Consider the following 19,835-nt stretch of genomic DNA (forward strand, 5'->3'; position numbering starts at 1 on the left):
ACTATGGCAAGTAGTTCTCGCCGGGTTACGCAGCAATTTCTCTCAGCTTTGTTTAGCGTCTTGCTGAAGTAAGCTATGACACGCTCTTGTCCGTCCTGTATTTGAGAGAGTAATCCAATTCCGACATTACTTGCATCTGTGTCCACAATGAATTTCTCTCCTGGCTGTGGGTAGGCAAGAATAGGGGCAGCACATAGGGCACCCTTTAGTGTTTGAAAAGCGGCCTCCACTTCTGGAGTCCACTGGAAGGTTTGTTTCTCTTCCGTTAGTTTCGTTAGTGGTTTCTCAATGTTGGAAAACCCTGAAATAAATCGCCTGTAATACGCGCATAGTCCCAGAAAGCTCCTAATTTCATGTTTATCATTCGGGGTCGGCCATTCTCGCACGGCTTTCAACTTCTCCGGGTCGGTGGATACCCCTTCTGGTGAAACAGTATGACCGAGGTACCTGACCTCTTCCTGCAAAAGTTTACACTTTTTCGGGTTAAGAGTCAGACGGGCTTCCCTGAACCTCTCAAACACTTTCCGTAGGTTGAGCATGTGTTCTTGGAATATGCGGCCTATTACGATCACGTCGTCCAAATACTCAAGGCATGAATCGTACGTGAGCCCTAGTAGGACTGTCTCCATTAGCCTCTCGAAGGTTGCCGGAGCATTGTAGAGTCCAAAGGGTATGACTGTGAACTGCCATAACCCTTGGCCTGTCGAAAACGCTGTTTTCTCTTTGTCGTCTGGGTGTACATTGACTTGCCAATAGCCACTCTTTAAATCGAGAGTTGAAAACAATTTGGCTCCGGCCAGCGTGTCCAGGGTGTCGTCAATACGGGATAGTGGAAAGCAACCGTTGGTGACGTCGTTCAGCTTTCTGTAGTCCACACAGAAACGGAGCTCATTCTTTTTCCTGACCAAAACGACCGGGGACGACCAAGGGCTGTCCTATTCTTCTATAACCCCCTGTCCTCGCATGTTATCGAGCATTTCCTTTACTTCTGCTTGTTTTGCCAGGGGTACACTCCTCAGTTGCTGTCGAATTGGTCGGGCTTTTCCCGTGTCTATGCGGTGATATAATTTGTTTATCCTTCCATGATCTTCGTTGTCCTGTGCGAAGATTTCAGCGTACTCGGCCACGAGTTCTTCTAATTCTTGAAATTCTCTGGCGTTTAGGTGTGGCTTGGCCGCTGTGGTGACGTCCGCCAATTTCGGTTTTCGGCCTGGTTCTGGTGGGTGCCCCACATCGGGAAAAGTCACAAGTGTTACTGGCTCACAGTGCGCCAGAGGAGATCCTCTCCTGAGCATTTTTTTCCTTTTGGATAACATGACCCTCACTGGTACTTCCTGACCGTCCTGAACTAGGGTCCTTCTACGTAGATGCCATCAGGCGGATGGGCATGCTGGCTTGGTTCTACTAGACCACTTTTTACTCCCAGATGATTCTCCATTTTAGCCATCACTATTCCCTCGCTCTGTGCGAGTATCACATGGTCCTTTGCCACTACTAACATGGAAAGACGGGGTCCTGCCCCAGGACTCCATAACGAAACTTCTTCCGCCAGAAGCAGACTTTGGCGCCCTATGTCCACAGACGCATCATAGGCGCGCAGTATGTCCAGTACCAGGATGAGCTCATTTGTGATATTCGCGACGAAAACCCACATTGTTATCGGTCGGCGCCCCAGGGTAAGGGTCAACAGAACTTTCAGGATGGGTAGGGATCCTCCCGACACGGTCTCAAGCGTGAAATCTGGATTTGATTTACAATCATCCGAACTAATACCAGTGCCCGAATTAACTCCAGCATTTGAACAAATTCGAGCACCCGAAACAACTTCACCGCCCGAACCAACTCCAGCACCCGAATTAACTCCAGCATTAGCACAAATTCCAGCATCCGAAAGAATCCCAGGCTCTAAAATATTCCCAGTCTGGACCGTCGCCTCGGCAGACGAAATGGAATCCGCGCAGTCCTGGGAATTTCAACGACGGAGCACACCAGCAGAACACCAGAATTTGTGGACGCTCCTTGCGCAGCTGATTTTCGAGCTCATCGCCGTCTTCATTATTAATATGTTGTATTATCTCCCACGTACATATATCGACGGTGGTGGCGAAGGAAAGCGAAACAGGACATTTTCAGGATGGGTAGGCATCCTCCTGACACGGTCTGCAGCGTGAAATCTGGATTTGGCTGTTTTTCAGGCCATCCGGCATCGTTATCCGGTCTTACTAGCGTGACGTATGCTCCAGTGTCCACTGTCACCTGGCACCGCTTATCGCCGACCCATCCCTGGGTGACCGGACTGGTGTTTGCATTTTCCGTCATGTATGTGCGCGGTGTCCAGAGGGAGAGTGCGAATTATGAAGCCAGACAAAAGACAGTGACGAACACGAGGTAACTGGTGTCAGAAAACCTTGTGAGGAAGAAACAGGCAACAGATCTATTTACTTTCAAGCGTAGAAAAATAAGCAAACAAAAAATGAAGACCACAATATTAGTTACCGTATTCACCATCGCAATGTTAGCAATTCCTGTGGGAATTTTCAAACTAGGGTACTTTCCCTCATAACAACCATCCGAACTAATTCCAGTCCCCGAATTAACTCCAGCATTTGAACAAATTCGAGCACCCGAACCAAGTTCAACTCCACCGCCCGAACCAACTCCAGCATTAGAACAAATTCCAGCACCCGAAACAACTTCACCGCCCGAACCAACTCCAGCGCCCGAATTAACTCCAGCATTAGCACAAATTCCAGCACCCGAACCAGCTCCAACATCCGAAACAATCCCAAGCTCTAAAATATTCCCAGTCTGGACCGTCGCTTCGGTAGACGAAATGGAATTCGCGCCGTCCTGGGAATTTCAACGACGGAGCACACCAGCAGAACACCAGAATTTGTGGACGCTCCTTGCGCAGCTGATTTTCGAGCTCATCGCCGTCTTCATTATTAATATGTTGTATTATCTCCCACGTACATATATCGACGGTGGTGGCGAAGGAAAGCGAAACAGGACATTTTCAGGATGGGTAGGCATCCTCCTGACACGGTCTGCAGCGTGAAATCTGGATTTGGCTGTTTTTCAGGCCATCCGGCATCGTTATCCGGTCTTACTAGCGTGACGTATGCTCCAGTGTCCACTGTCACCTGGCACCGCTTATCGCCGACCCATCCCTGGGTGACCGGACTGGTGTTTGCATTTTCCGTCATGTATGTGCGCGGTGTCCAGAGGGAGAGTGCGAATTATGAAGCCAGACAAAAGACAGTGACGAACACGAGGTAACTGGTGTCAGAAAACCTTGTGAGGAAGAAACAGGCAACAGATCTATTTACTTTCAAGCGTAGAAAAATAAGCAAACAAAAAATGAAGACCACAATATTAGTTACCGTATTCACCATCGCAATGTTAGCAATTCCTGTGGGAATTTTCAAACTAGGGTACTTTCCCTCATAACAACCATCCGAACTAATTCCAGTCCCCGAATTAACTCCAGCATTTGAACAAATTCGAGCACCCGAACCAAGTTCAACTCCACCGCCCGAACCAACTCCAGCATTAGAACAAATTCCAGCACCCGAAACAACTTCACCGCCCGAACCAACTCCAGCGCCCGAATTAACTCCAGCATTAGCACAAATTCCAGCACCCGAACCAGCTCCAACATCCGAAACAATCCCAAGCTCTAAAATATTCCCAGTCTGGACCGTCGCTTCGGTAGACGAAATGGAATTCGCGCCGTCCTGGGAATTTCAACGACGGAGCACACCAGCAGAACACCAGAATTTGTGGACGCTCCTTGCGCAGCTGATTTTCGAGCTCATCGCCGTCTTCATTATTAATATGTTGTATTATCTCCCACGTACATATATCGACGGTGGTGGCGAAGGAAAGCGAAACAGGACATTTTCAGGATGGGTAGGCATCCTCCTGACACGGTCTGCAGCGTGAAATCTGGATTTGGCTGTTTTTCAGGCCATCCGGCATCGTTATCCGGTCTTACTAGCGTGACGTATGCTCCAGTGTCCACTGTCACCTGGCACCGCTTATCGCCGACCCATCCCTGGGTGACCGGACTGGTGTTTGCATTTTCCGTCATGTATGTGCGCGGTGTCCAGAGGGAGAGTGCGAATTATGAAGCCAGACAAAAGACAGTGACGAACACGAGGTAACTGGTGTCAGAAAACCTTGTGAGGAAGAAACAGGCAACAGATCTATTTACTTTCAAGCGTAGAAAAATAAGCAAACAAATAATGAAGACCACAATATTAGTTACCGTATTCACCATCGCAATGTTAGCAATTCCTGTGGGAATTTTCAAACAAGGGTACTTTCCCTCATTCCAATCATCCGAACTAATTCCAGTGCCCGAATTAACTTCAGCATTTGAACAAATTCGAGCACCCGAACCAAGTTCAACTCCACCGCCCGAACCAACTCCAGCATTAGAACAAATTCCAGCACCCGAAACAACTTCACCGCCCGAACCAACTCCAGCGCCCGAATTAACTCCAGCATTAGCACAAATTCCAGCACCCGAACCAGCTCCAGCATCCGAAACAATCCCAGGCTCTAAAATATACCCAGTCTGGACCGTCGCCTCGTTAGACGAAATGGAATTCGCGAAGTCCTGGGAATTTCAACGACGGAGCACACCAGCAGAACACCAGAATTTGTGGACGCTCCTTGCGCAGCTGATTTTCGAGCTCATCGCCATGTTCATTATTAATATGTTGTATTATCTCCCACGTTACATATATCGACGGTGGTGGCGAAGGGAAGGCGAAACAGGACTTTTTCATGATGGGTAGGGATACTCCCGACACGGTCTGCAGCGTGAAATCTGGATTTGGGTGTTTTTCAGGCCATCCGGCAGTGATATCCGGTCTTACTACCGGTCCGTGTGCTCCAGTGTCCACTGTCACCTGTCACGGCTTATCGCCGACCCATCCCTGAGTGACCAGACTCTTGTCGTTGAGTGCGTAGTGTGGGGTCCTTAACGCATATGCCGACGTCCGCCCCTGTCCGGCCCTTGCTCGTTTCCCGCCAGTTGATCGTTTCTCCAGCTTGCTTCCCTGTTGTTTCCGGGTCGCTATTCCGATTTCCCCGGCGATTCCTGCTTATTTCTTGGGGGTCCTTCTTTTCGGTCCTGGTGCCGTCTATTGTCATTTCCTCTGCCGTAGTGGCTACTGCTCTCAAAGTTCCAGCTTCTGGACTGTTGAGCGTCTCCTCGTTGGGTGGTGGACGATCGGAACTTCCGGTATGTCTTGGTGCTATCTTCGTGAGGTCTAACTGCTACCAGTACCGACTGCAGCTCTAGTGCTTGTCGGAGGGCCTCGTTTACTGTCTTCTCCCCTCTCAGCAGCAACTGAATCTTTATATCGGCATCTCGTATTCCCTATACGAACGCTTTTCCTGCCTCTCTTCCTGTGTTGTCTGCAGGTAGATTGCTGTAGGCACGAAGGGCAGGCAGTTCAATGGCCGTGGCAAAGTCTTGGATGGATTCGCCTGGTTTCTGCAGCCTTGTTCTTAACTGGCAGTAGTAAGCAGCTGCAAAGTGTTGGTCCCCGAAACGGTCCTCCAATGCCTGAAATGTTTCCTCATAAGTCGTATTTGTTGGAATGCCGGGTAGTACTTCTGCCGCCTGACCCTTTAGGACAGTAATTAGGTATGTAGATTTTTCCCGGTCCTACCATCGGTTTTGTTCTGCTACGGTTTCGAATTGTCGCCGGAACACACTCCACGTTGAATTCCCGTTGAATGTCAGTAGTTGAGCTGTGCCCGCGCTGATCGTGGGTGTGATTCCCCGCTCGGTCCTCATCTGTACTATGTCCAACCGGGCCTGGAACTCGTGTCTCGTTTCGTCAATTTCTGCGCAGGTTTCGTTGTAGTTTTAATGTTATATTTTAGCGTCCTGTTGCACTCATTTAAGTCCATGATTTATTTCACCGTCTTCTATTTAATACACTTACCTNTTATCTGTCCGCGCGCAGAGGGACACTTCTACTGACTGCAGTTCCCTTTGTGTTTTTCCGGTTCTTTCTGTAAGCTCCTGAAGCTTTACGTCTGTCCTGGCTTGGTTGACGTCCATCATCTCCTTCGGTTCTCTTCGGTCGGTCTGTCTGTCGTCCTCCAATCTGGCCAGCAATTCCTTGATGCCGATCTCCGCCTTTTCTTGATAGGAGTCTGATTTGGCCATTAAATATTTGTCAGTGGTCCTATCGGCATCTAATTTTGCCAGGAAATCCTCTTTGTCTTTCTTTCGATTGGCCTCCATTCTGTCTTGCATCTGCACTAGGCGTTAGAACAATTTTTCCATATCAATCGTGTGGCAGTACAATTTGTTTCAGTAGTTTGTCCTGAGTTAAGGCGCGTTTAAGTTCGTAAACAATTTTGACACCAGTGTAACGTGTTTCGTTACTGAAGACGCCGTTCAGATTGTTAATTGGTTTATTTAACAACCTACAAGTATCGGCTACAATTAATTATAACACTGTTGCGGGGTTTCACACTTTATAACCCTATTCGCAATAATCTCTTCGCTCTGTCCTCAGTAGGCTACACGTATTCACAGTACGGGAGCTATATAAGTGTCACTGTGTTACACACTCCCAATTACTTCTCAGTTATCACAGACTATCACTGATTATCACACTCGTCATGTTCGTCTTCCGCGACTGCTGCTAGATTCCAACTGTCTTGCTCCGGCTCACACACTAACTCTCGCTTGCTGCTCAGCTGGCTTTTATTCCGTTCGCTGTTGCCCGTGACAACAGCGGTGTTGCCTGACACGTCACAGTGCGGGGGTGGGCGGAGCGCTGACTCACCTGGTACGTCACCGTGGCCAGAGCTTCACGTGTCACCGCTGGGGAGGGAGGGGTGTCCTCCATTGCGCAACACGTGACGATATGATGTTGCGTAGTTAGAAGTTATGTTGCTGTTGGCGTTAAGCAGTTGGGGAGCCATGGACTCTGTATACAGTCGGGTTCTCTTGTTGGCAACGCTGGTCAGGAATGGAGCAAAGTGTATTTGAGTTTCGTCCCAGTCTATAACAACTCGTTCTTTCTTTCTTCATCACAAAACGAACAGTCTGTCCGCATATCTCATTTATAAAAGTACTGACCAAATTTTGATTGAATTTAATATGACACGGGAGTTCAATACTCAAAATTATTGGGCATGTTTAATTTTTATGTACTTAACGAAAATATCAAACAGCTCTTTGCAACAAAAATATTCTTGAAGAAAGCAGTCTTCTGGGATTTGGCACCGTGTATATGTGGTGTTAACCGACGTTTCGGAGGAACGTATCGCCTCCATCTTCAAGGTAGAAGAAAAAATATAAGAAATCTGCAAGCGAAGACTGCAACACAGTCTACTTTTACCGGTTCTCGCGGTCTCTTCGCTTGCAGATTTCTTATATTTTTTCTTCTACCTTGAAGATGGAGGCGATACGTTCCTCCGAAACGTCGGTTAACACCACATATACACGGTGCCAAATCCCAGAAGACTGCTTTCTTCATAGTCACCGCCGAGAAAGCCTCAAATCTTACAAAAATATTCTTCCTGCATTAGATATGAATGCTATAAGTTTATGTAACATTTTTGTTACTGGTGCGATCTATGTTGACAGATATACAGAACATGTTGATGGTATTATTCGATGTTGTAGATTATATGGCTTGTCGACAGTAGGTTTGTATCTGCGGTAAATGTACAAGGTCAGTAAAGGATACGGTATCAAGAAAAGTGTATTTAAAATGTCATTATTCTCTCCTCGTTTGTTTTCTGTCTTCATTTGTTACACTTTACCACGCGCTTCAGTCGAGTTAATGCAAGTAGAGCCCCCTGTGCCAACTTTAGCGGATAGAGGGTGTCGCGTGGTCAGCTCAACAAATCCCCACGGCCGTTAATCTCGGTTTTCTAGACCGGATCCGCTATTTCCTAGAAATAGCTCCTCCATTATCCTCATGAGGCTGAGTGGACCCCGTTCCAGACCCACTACTTCTCATAAAATCTGGTAGCGCCGGGAATCGAACCCGGACCCCTGGATGTAGCCAGGAACTCTTGACCAATAGACCGCTAACTTCGCCAACAAGCGGCGGTCGCTCGGTTGGTATAGTTCGCTTGCGGACTAAAAGCGCGGAGTTTATAGCCCCCTGTGCCTCGCACAGTTAAATACGTGTAGTATAGGACCAGATACTTATGCTTCCTTGCTAGTACAAGGCATAACCGGATAATGGATTCGTCTTGCAACCTCGACCGCCTCCTCACAGATTCCTGCTCACCTTTTCACGGCCGGAACACCAAACCCGGAACGAAACGGAAAAGACAGCATGTGAGGGAAAATAGGTCGTGATTACGAAGTGTTCAAGGGAAATTTTCTGGAAGAGAAAATAGTGCTGTCTCTGGGGATTCCTTGTATTTGCAAAGATGTAAATATTCGCATTGTTTCTGACGGCCTCGCTTCTCGAGGGTTCGAAATTGAATCTGATCCTAACCACACCCTGTGCGGCACCTGTGGGTTGTGGGAACCTTGCGCGAAGGTTAGGAATGTTGAGGGGCAAATGTAACGCGTTGCAGTTTGGCAACCAGTCGGAACTGTGGGGGCGACTTTATTTATATAAAGGGACTATTTCCCCGCGAATTTTCACTACCGTGGCAGTGTTTATCGGTTCAAGACTTTCGTTTTGTTTGTGAGTAGAAGACTCATGGATCCTGAGGTAATGTGCTTCCCTTCAGTGGGTTAATGGGATTATACCAACTGTGTACGGCGCGTGCTTTAAAATGTTCATTAACTCGCCATTTCTGTCACAGTATGTGCGCATGTTTGTTCTTAGAAAAAAATGTGATTATTTATACATGTCGTTAAGTGTTTGTTTTAGTGTGGAGATACTGTACTTTCTCGGAAGTTGGAACCGAATTTCCTAGTGTTATAATGGCGAATGTAGCTCTCCAAATTCATGCTAATGCAGCCCTTTCAGCGTTGATATCAAAATTAATTCCGATCATAAGCAGTAAAGCCCCGGATCAACTTCTTTTCTCTGCACATAACAGAATCCACATCCTAAAACTTTACCATTTCACTTCCTGTATCTTTATCCTTTCTAAGATGTGCCTCTACGAGAAGGATGAGTGGGCACTACCTGGGAAACTTCGAAACCGGAGGAAGAATTTTTTTCCCCCGTCCCTCATGAATCTGTTGTCTCATATCTCTCCCCCCACTTTCTCTTCTGTCTGTCTCTTCACAATTTACAAATTATTTTACCTTCAGGCTGTCATTCTGCGTGTTTCCTGCTCCATAGCCACCGCTGGATTGCGAGGAGCCTCCTGCCCCCCCGCTCTCAGAACTAACGTTCTAGCATGTGCGGAATTAAGCAGGTTTTAGTATTTAGACTTCAGAAGACAGAGCTGTGGTGCAGTATTCAACTACTTAAGCTCTTTTGTTGTTATTCTTCGAGTGGGATGAGACCGAGTCCGTTGATACTTGGGCCTGAAGTGACGCTTTCTATAAGCCCCGGATTATGGATGATAGGTGAGAGAAATGGAGCATTTGGTTGAATGAAATTTGCAGGGGAAATCAAAGTGCTCGGAGGAAACCTGCCTCATTGCCACTTTGCCGATCAGAATGCCACGTGAACGAACGTGGGTTACATGATCATGTTGCAGCGCGATCGTCACAGAGCGTCATGTAAATCGTTCTGCCATCCACACGGAAGAGGAGGAAGCACGCGGGTCAGTGGTATGCGAGAACTGTAGTAAAGGTGTTCTGTTAAAATGATTTTATAAGTTGACTGTCAGGCCGTTGAACTTGTTCAGGACCTGAGCACAACTTCAAAATCGGCCTTGGCCATTTGTCTTCTCGTGTGCTGTCCGAAAACATAAACATTAGAATATAAAAAGTGTAATTTTGCCTGTGGTTCTGTATGGGTGTGAAACTTGGTCTTTGACATTAAGGGAACAACATAGACTTAAGGTGTCGAGGAGAATATTCGGACCGAAGAGAGATGAAATGACAGGAGGTTGGAGAAAACTGCATAATGAGGAGCTTCATAACTCGTACTCTTCTCCAAGTGTAATTAGAATGAGGTCGGCAGGGCATGTAAGATATTGGTGGCAAAGCCAGAAGGAAAGAGATCGCTGGGAAGACCAAGGCATATGTGGGTGGACAATATTAAAATGGATCTTAGACAGGTAGGATGGGATGGTATGGATTGGATTGATCTGGCTCAGGATAGGGACCAGTGGAGGGCTCTTGTGAACACGGTAATGAACCTTCGGGTTCCATAAAATGCTGGGAAATTCTTGAGTAGCTCCATAATGAGCGCTTCTCAAGAAGGGCTCAGCTCTGTGAGTGAGTGATGCGTGTTTAGATAAGCTTCATTCACTGAAGTGTTCAGTTCAACCGTCTGTTGTACGCTAGGGACATTCGTAATTAGATTTCATAATCAGAGCAGGGCATGCCATTTTGTGTATTCTTTCCCCCTTGCTGCATAAAATGAGCGCAGGTCGGCCTGTTTCACCAAAATTTCCCAACTAATGGTGTTGCTAGTCTGCACTATAATTCACCGACCTTATTTTAATTTTGCTCCGTGTCGGTCCCATATAATTATGCTTATCATATGAAGTCCAGATTGAACTTCGTTAATTTGGGGGGGGGGCAGCGGCTCACGCAATTTGATTTATGGCATAAAGTATAGGTCTCGTGAATATTCACAACTTTCGTTTTAATCGTCTTCCGATACGGTGAATAATTTCAGAAATGGGAGAGAAATCTCGTTCCTTTCTCTCTAATATTATCATCAGCTGTTAACAGCAGTAGATTTGTATCTATGCTAACTAACTTGAACTTGTGTGTCCGTTTCTGTCGTGCTGCTGTATTCATTCTGTGAGCCTGTTTGGCCGAGGCTGTAATGCCCCTGTTCTGTACCAGACGGTACACTGCCGAGCTCAGCACGCCCTGTAAAGCAGTTGACCTCTCTTGCTTTAATGACAGCCTTGCATTGAAATCTCTTACTAAATTGCTTAATATGATTATCACAGTTTTCTTTCGGATCAAAAAAGAGGAGGCCCAGGAATGTGAGGGGATTATCTGTGTTGCCCTTGCCTGAGGTCATCTAAATAAAGCTAATGGCGACACCATTGTGATGCAATCACATGACTGTGAGACGCGAATTATGCCAAACAAAACACTGATTGTGCACGGTTTAACTGCTGCATGGGACTTCTTTTAATGCCCTCTCATCTCCTAGCCAGTCTTCGAAGTAATCGTTTTCCCCACAGAATTTCCCACCGATATTCTTTACGTATTTGCCTCAGAATCCTTGCTACGTGTCAAGCACATATCCCTCGATTTTGCTCTATTAATATTTCCCTGCATTGTTATATTATTTGTTCGTCATTTTACCACAGTTAGGGATGATATAGTCGCGGCGTCGTCTTCACTCCCTGTAAACGAACTGGATTCCGAGACCGGAATATTTTGTGAAGTTACTCTCGGTCGAAGTGAATGTCTCCAGACAAGTGGCCCTCTGGTCTACACCTGTAACCGTCTCAATAAGACTTGGCGGAAGTGAGGTATAGCTGCATGCGTTCTTGACCTCAAAAGTGGACGACGATGAGTGAGGCCAACCCTATAACCCCTTGGAAAAGAGCTGACGTTACCCATTGAATAGGGTCCCATGTTCCACCGGTCGCCCAAATCGTGGCTTACACTTCGGCCCTGATTTAATCCGTTATCACTTTTCAGGTTTCTCCACCTTGAAACATTTGGCCGACACATGTTGGTTAGGCGCGTTGTCTGTTGTATGCTTTATTTGCGAGCACTTTCATTACCACAGTGCTTCTGGCCGAATTTGCATACTTCCACGTTTGGACACGAAATTAAGAACTGGTAAAAGTGGTTATTCTACGGCCCGAGTTGTCGGTTGTTACGTCACACGCAGGCGAGGCCAAGGAACATTAAATCGCGGGTTCAGTATAGTAGTCAACTCTTATTTATTTATGTGCAAACTTAACAGTCCACATGCCAATTACAAAGCTAGCGCGAGTTAGAATAATAATAATATGCACTTGAGTCAACCAGGCTTATGAAATGCGTCTTGCTAGAAACAGTTAATCTTTTGTTAATTTTTATTTGATTACTGTTTTCGGGGGTGAGTAGAACTGTGTTGAAGCAAAGAATGTCATTAAAAATTAAATGGTTGAATTCTGTTTTGTTTAGTGAATACAAAGTATATGATATGAAGCTTTATTTTAACGACTTCATTTGTAATAACTCAAAAGGTTACATGTTTCGGCATCAGCCCTACGTCGCCGTCAGACCTTTTGTATAATGTTATTGAGTGTGCTGCTTCAGGGCGAAGGTAGTTACGAGACTGAACAAAATAGATAAGTACGTTAGCCCACAAGCAGCACTGCTGAATAGCATGCGGAACTGCTCTCTACGCAGTCTATAGAAATGTGTGACGATGGCGTGTTTTTCACGCAGAACCTGTAACCTTTTGAGTCATTACAAATAAAGTTATTTAACTGGGCTGTTTAACGTATATTTAAAAAAGAACTTAGTCGTTTAGAATGTGTTTAGTTGTATGAAAAATAACCCAGAGACGTTGTTCCAAGCCGGATCGCTGTCAACTACAGAAGCTGCAGGCATTACGAGAAATTCTGTTTGCAGGGAATAACTTAAAATCAATAAATTGCGCGGATATGTTCTGTATTTTTGTTTCTCGGAGGCCTGTTTCAGAAAGTGGCCGTGAGTTTTACCTGAGCGGCCTCGGTATGCATTATACTAAGTTACAACACTTGCCGGAAGAGCAGTTGTTTTTCCTGTGCTTCTTTTATAGCATGTATGTTGCTCAGAATGACTTGTAAGCATGACCGATAATCTACTGTTTAATAAACATCTGCTTTGAAGCAAGTAAACACGTTTACTTCACTGATATGCTTAAGTAACTTTGAACTGTAGCATACTGGCTTCTTATATGGTGAAGACCCATGTTTGCGTGTGTTTGTGGCTTTGTCGTTTCTGCATCATCTCCAGCCGTTTTTAATGGTATTAAGATTTCAATTGAATTTAATCTGCAGATTTTGACACAACCAGTTCTTTGTGGAATCGATCCATAGCAAGGATCTACCTACAAAATAGAAAAATCAGACCTGTGTTCCCAGTGAGATTCGAACACATGGCCCAAGACCATACTCGTCTTAAACAACAGTGATTCGACGGTCAGACAGTACTTCCCTGCTATGCGTTCACTTCTTGCATCGAGTGACAGTCCGACCCCTGTTTACACTTGTCAGCGTCCGGTACAGAATTCCAGACCCGTTATAATCCAGCAGCAGACCTTTTTATGGGCACAAAAACTGTTTTGGAGGGGGGGGGGCACCCCAGACAGAAGAAACTCTATGAATGCGTTCATTGGAATATTACAAGTGCTGATCAGGGATTCAGGGGGTACTTCAGGGGTGGCCAGAGTTCAAGCAACGAGACTTTCTTGCCATCGTTTTCCTGTGCGACGCCCTCTGTCCTGCGCACTTGACATGAACTTCACGCCTAAGCTTTTCTTTGGACAGTTGATAAAAAAATTCCATGTTAATTGGACGCAAGGTACCAAACCGTTAACATAAAAATTCGCCGTTGAACACTGTCTTGGACAAACTTAATTCATTTCACACGTTCAGAATATGTACTAAGACAAATAATACCGACTCCCTCAGGCGGGATATTTTCCCCTGACGAAAATTTTGCAGGCATTTCTTGGCGCTGATACATGCTAAATGCTTGCCCTTCTCGTCTGTTATTTAATCGCTATAAAACTGTTATATGGAGTGCCGATAAACGAAAGGAACCAAACTCCAGGCCACCTCTCAACGTACTGCCATACGAGCTGTGGGAAGGAGTCGCGCGCGCTATCTGGCCAGTAGCGGCCACTCAGTAAGCCGTGAAATTGCAGACAACATATCCGGTACTACTTCCGTTGCGATTATGCATTGTTGCTTCGTCCGTTTGCTATTTTGGGGGAGGGGTCACGAAAATAGCTATTGGCCAAAAATGAATAATGGAATTTTACTGAACTTGTGTTCGTTGTAGTGGGGCAGAACTGATTAATGGATTCCAAAGCATGGAATTTCACATTTCTTTCTGCACTTCGATGGCACATCTTTATACACAGGCTGTGCGGATCGTGTTGGTAAAGTTCCAAGAACGAAGTTTATATTTTCATGCATTTGTATGTAAAAGTCCCGTTGCTTAGTTCAAGGAGGCCAAGCGTTTTTAAAACAAAAATTCTGCAAGCAGTTTCGAGTGCATAGTGGGCGTCCGCTCCAGACGTAATGGTTATACCACTGTCTGGGTTGCAGGGCGTGCAGTTCATGAAGGAGATGGATGCATCGCCCCCTTTACATCCCACTATAAGAATTCCACAGGCGGCCTTGACATGATATGTATATTTTTTTATTTTAGGTTAACGAGGAGAAGGTTGAGGCATCAGAAGCTGTGGCCCCAGCTGAGGCAGCACCGACCCCTCAAGAGGTTCGTAATACCAGAGTTACAATTCTCCCACCTCCTTTCAGCATTTTCCTTGAAACTGAATGAATGCAGCAATGTTTTTTAAAATGTGGAATATCCTCCAGAGAAGATACAAGGCACATGGTGGGAATAGTTGGTCGACCGTAACCATACTACTTATTGAGGATGCGCAGAGCTTCCGTGTATACTCCATCTTCCATGGGAATGAGGGTGCATCATCATCTGGGACGCAGACTGTTGCATCATCGTTAAAAAATTACTAATTCTGCAGGCAACATGCTTTTTTATATTCATGTGCCAGTGGGAAATTTGCATGTATGTACTTTTTTCCGTGAGGTTGCCTACAAATGTATGATATACCCTGGTTCTTGGAGTTGGTGGATTTTATCAAGGGCAGCAGGAAAGGTTGCCAAAACATCACCCCGGTGTTCCCAGCTTGCACAGTGTACCCACCTGGGCCTTGCTAAATTCCCTTCCTCTCTTCAGAGTATCTCTCCAGAAAATTGATGGTGAAGCAAATTACCAAGGCAACCCCATGGAGCTGAGTCCTTCTTGAGAAGCCACAAGCCGCTGAGCTGCTTCAGCATTTTGTAGTATTTTATGGAATGCGAAGCTTTATTGCTGTGTTCACAAGAGCCTGTCACTGGCCTCTATCTTGGGACACAGTAATCCAGTCCATACCACCCCATCCCCTTTCTCGAAGATTCAGTTTTATATTTGTAGTATGATATGAAACAAAACATTAAATAGGAGACAGACTGTTCCATCATATTTCTCTGGAGCAAGCTTAGTAAGACTTTCAGGGTGGTTTGTTGAGATGTACATGTCTTCATTTCTTGGGTGAAGACACTGTTCTATGGCAGACTAGCTTGCCATTCTCAGAACTGTTATAGTCTGACTGAGTTAATTCTCATACATGTATTACCAGACAATGGGACTGTGAGAAATTAAGAATTTGTCACTTTGCCGTGAAGTTGGAGACTGCTTCTCTGAAACACTGATAGACCTGACCACCACCGTACAGCGTTACCGCAAAGGCCGCGCCATAGCTCAGGCGATTAGTCGCTGGCTTCCCACCGCGGCGGCCCGGGTTTGAGCCCGGGTCTGGTCAAGTGGGATTTGTGGTGGACACAGCGGCGCTGAGGCAGGTTTTCTCCGAGTACTTGCAGTCTTCATTCCACCAAATCCTCCATCATCAGAATCACCTGAGGCAGGTACAATAGGCCAATCGGTGGCCGACGTGCCGAGTGGACCCAGCTGGACTCCACCCCCCACTATGCGAATACAGCGTTACCACAAAAGTTGTTGTGGTGTTAAAATTCCCCTTGTTGCTGTCAGAGCGTACAAGGTTATGTCGCCCTGTTACAAAACAAGATTGTTACACATTTTCTAATGTGGTAGTGAGAGTAGTGGATTTTTGTACAGCCTGGTTGGCACGCGGTAGCGTAGTTGACTGAGGCACTATGCCACAAGCTGGAAAGTTGCGGATTCAAGTCCCGATGAGGTCATGGGAGTTTTTCAATTGACCTGATCCTTCCAGCTGCACTATGGCCCTGGGGTCAACTCACTCTCTGACAGAAATGAGTACCAGGAATATTCTTGGGGGTAAAGGGCTGCCATCTTTGAGCCAATTGTCTAGAAAATGTGGGAACCTCAACATCTCACAACCCCGTGGGCTTCCACGGCCTGTTACAGGGATACCTTTACTTTACTGGTTTTGATTACCCTCAGTAGCGCTTTATGATGACCTGCCAGTGTGTCCATTGTATAATTTTGATTTTTATTCAAAATTAACAATCTGAAGCACTAATTAATACCATGGTGCAGGTTCTTTCTTGAACAGTTGATATTTATGCAGTTGGTCAAGGATGTAATATTAATTACCAGCACCATAAAAGACACTACCCTAAACTAGTTCACTTCCTCACAACATTTTTTCCAAGATCCGTTGTCCATTCTCCTTCCTCGTCTTGTGCCAGGGATATGTGCATAGTTTCAGAATATCTCACAGCTGTGATTTAAAACTTTGTTTTTTCACTGTAACAGGAAGCAGGTAGCCATGCAGCAAATGACAACGAAGTTACCGAGAAGAAGGAGGAGATCATAGCTGCTGAAGTCGAGACAAAGACTGTGGAGCCTGCTGCTGTCGAGGCACAACCTGTACAAGTCCAGGAATCAGACAATGAGGTTTGTGTGCCAAACTGAAGTTCACAGTACCTGTCATGAGCTGAGCCCTGAATCTTGGTACTGACATATCTAGAACTATCTAGCACTCAAGGTGCTCACTGTAGGTATTATACAAAGCCTGAAAAATAACAAGTCTTTTTTTTTTTTCTGGCAAATTTATGTATATTCGGTTATGTGACTATACAATTCAGTGGTTTTGTGTCAATCATTTGGATGTGGTATTCTCTGGTTGTAGTGTGTGTTTTAGTGGTACATTTCTGTTTATCATAATTCATGGGTGATATTAGTTGACAGACCAGAGAACTGCATTAATGTCCATGATTTATTCTAACCGTCTTACAGTGCATACATTTATTCACCTTACTCTTCTCTCTTGCACTACATGTTTCAGCACAAAAGTGCCATCTTCAGGTGCTTTTCGATGTACGTCAAACTACTTCATTGCATGCCCTGTTGTCTTTATACTAAAATATATATTCGTCATATATATTGATAAATTTTAAATATTAAAAATATTAAAACTGTTCAGGATTTGTCATCCTTATGTTGTATCTCAATATGCGAGTCACACCTATCTTCTTCTGTCGGAGTATTCTTCCTACTTTCGTGTGTGTATTGTGCTTTGTGTTGTGTCTTGCTCCTGTGACTGCGTGTGTTATACTGCTGGGCCTGCTGGGTATGTGTCTGACAAGGTGAATAAATATATGCACTGTAAGATGGTTAGAATAAATCATGGACATAAATCAGTGCAACAGGACACTAAAATATAACATTGTGAACTGCATTAAATGCTTAACATAGATCTCCCCCCCCCATTTGTGGCAGTCAGATCCAAGGCCTTTGCAGCAAGTTGGACTTGTTTCTCTGAGGATATCAGATTAAATGAAACCATAGCACTATGCAAATGTTGAAGACTGTTTATTAATGACTTGTCAAAAAATGGCAGGTTTATTATGAGAAATCTGTAGCATAACATTTTGCTTTGCAGCAAAAAACACCTGCCAGCAATTCTGAGCCAACAGCTGAAGCACCAGCATCCATTCCAGCATCAGAAGAAGTCCCTCCACCCCTGCCTGCAAGTCCACCACCCACAGAAGTGGAATCTGCATCCATCACAGAACCTCAGAAAGTGGCAGAGGTCATAGCACAAGTGGAGAGCATCCCAGCAGAACCAAAGGACACCATTGACATTCCAGGCATTGCAGTTCAGCCTGCATCTCCTGTCCCGACTCCAAAAGTAGAGGAAGATGTGGTAGCCAAAATAGAGGAACCAGTGACACCAGCTCCTGTTGAGGAACCAAAGATAGAGGATGCTGGAGTTCCAGAAGCAGTAGAAGCTCAGGAACCAGCACTGGTTGAGGAGGAGAAGACTGAAGCACCCATTCAAGCTGTGGAACCAGTACCCCTGATAGAGGATCAGGTGCCAGCTCCACCTGAAACACCAGCTCAGGTAATTGACCTCAATTGTTGCTTCTAACAGTAATTACAGGTTGAATCAAGTCACTTTATTTCTTATTTTTCATTGTCTTCATTTAGTTTTCTCATTTTTGCAGGTTTCCCATTCTGGAACTGCATAATCATCAGTCATTCTAGTCTCCCTTCAAATATTTTCATTCCAGTTGGTTTCCATTGAACTGATTATTTTGAATAATTTTTGCCACACTTTCTGTCTTCTGCACGTTGTGTGCTTTTACTTAATTTACCAGAAGGTTTCCCTTTTTCTGGACTGATATGTAGTGCTATGCACTTCTCAGAGAAACAAAGGTAGGTCATCCTTTGATCTGAGAGTTTGAGAATACTGTGCTCTGTTTTTAGATTGAACCGGTACCAGTTCAGACATCTGAAGTCAAGACACCCGAGACACAAGAATCAGTTCAGGTGAGCTGCTGGCATTCTAGTGTTTTTTGTGTAGTATTGGGTCCTGTGTTATACTTCCTCTCATTTAAATCCCATAGCCAGACCCATAATGAAGAGAGAATAATGTTCATTACTGACCATTAAATCATGCAGCCCTATATAGAGCTCTTCATTGAAAGATGACCCACAAAATGACAGCATCAGGTATCATGTGCATCAAACTTGTACATGTGGTCATCAGCATTTATGATCAAGTTGCTGTTGAAAGTGACGACCTTTATTCAGAAGTAAATTTGATCATAATATGATTGTGCTTTTTGGCCCAAGTTTTGGATGTGTTGTCAGAGTTACAGACTGATGTCAGTACTTAACAGGAAATTGTGCTCAAGTACCATTCCATCAAGTCATGTGGGGGGGNGGGGTGTAAGGTTCCACACATTCTTAACTTAGGGTCTTAGATGGTGAGCAATCAGCTTCATGCTTCAACTGCTTTATTGCTAAAGAATGAGCCTCATTGTATAGATGATAAGGTAACCTGGTAAGATTGCAAAAAGAAAAATTCCTGCCCCTGGCTAGAATTGACCCTAGTTGGCAAGTCAGTAGACAGTCACAGGGTTTTCATAGCTTATAGTGGTACGGATCTGTTTGCTGGCCACAAAATGATACCCAACCCAACTCTTTGGAGTGTTGCTTAAATACAGTGATATTCATTACAGAGTAATACAGTGATCCTTAGCGGCCTCCGTAGTCTAGAGGTAACGTTTCCACCTCATAACTCGTAGTACGCGGGTTCAAATACCCGGCGGAGTTCATCGAATTTTTAAGGGCGGAAAAATTCAGGGAACAAGTCCTCTGGGAGGAACTTTAAGTCGTGGGTCCCATGTCGTAGCTTTACGGCACGTAAAAGAACCTCATACCTCCAAAGGAGGTCACTGAGCAAAATTGCGGACGTTTGCCGCCCAACAGCAGTCACTAATACCTCCGGTAGATGGGGGAAGCATTATAGATACTTCTCAGCCAGTAGAGCCGGTCTCGCTGGCTGGGCGGGACTGATGGTAAGCACCAATACCGGTAGGATATAGAGGCTGGTAGAAATCATAGAGGGAAGCACAATGGACCACTACAGGTCTAAGTGCATGGGGAAACCCACCCTCTCTAATAACTAACTAATACAGTGATCCTTGCTTGGAAATCCCATTTAAAATGTTTCCCACAAAAAAAAGATATCCCACCTAAGAAGAGAAATTTTATGTACACTTCAGACATT

At 45.2% G+C, this 19,835-nt stretch overlaps 1 protein-coding gene across 4 annotated transcripts in view; it reads left to right on the forward strand.

Annotated features, from left to right (window-relative positions):
• Positions 1–19,835, forward strand: part of LOC111863358 (A-kinase anchor protein 200) — an 86,264-nt gene that overhangs the window by 63,984 nt on the left and 2,445 nt on the right. For all 4 annotated transcript variants that reach the window (XM_023849614.2, XM_023849617.2, XM_023849615.2 and 1 more), the window contains 4 exons: positions 14,459–14,527; positions 16,571–16,711; positions 17,700–18,161; positions 18,527–18,589. In XM_023849614.2, coding sequence (XP_023705382.1) covers positions 14,459–14,527; positions 16,571–16,711; positions 17,700–18,161; positions 18,527–18,589 — 735 coding nt within the window. The remainder of the gene's footprint in view (positions 1–14,458; positions 14,528–16,570; positions 16,712–17,699; positions 18,162–18,526; positions 18,590–19,835) is intronic.

The sequence above is a fragment of the Cryptotermes secundus genome, unplaced genomic scaffold (assembly GCF_002891405.2).
Source record: "Cryptotermes secundus unplaced genomic scaffold, Csec_1.0 scaffold509, whole genome shotgun sequence".
NCBI classification, from domain to species: domain Eukaryota; kingdom Metazoa; phylum Arthropoda; class Insecta; order Blattodea; family Kalotermitidae; genus Cryptotermes; species Cryptotermes secundus.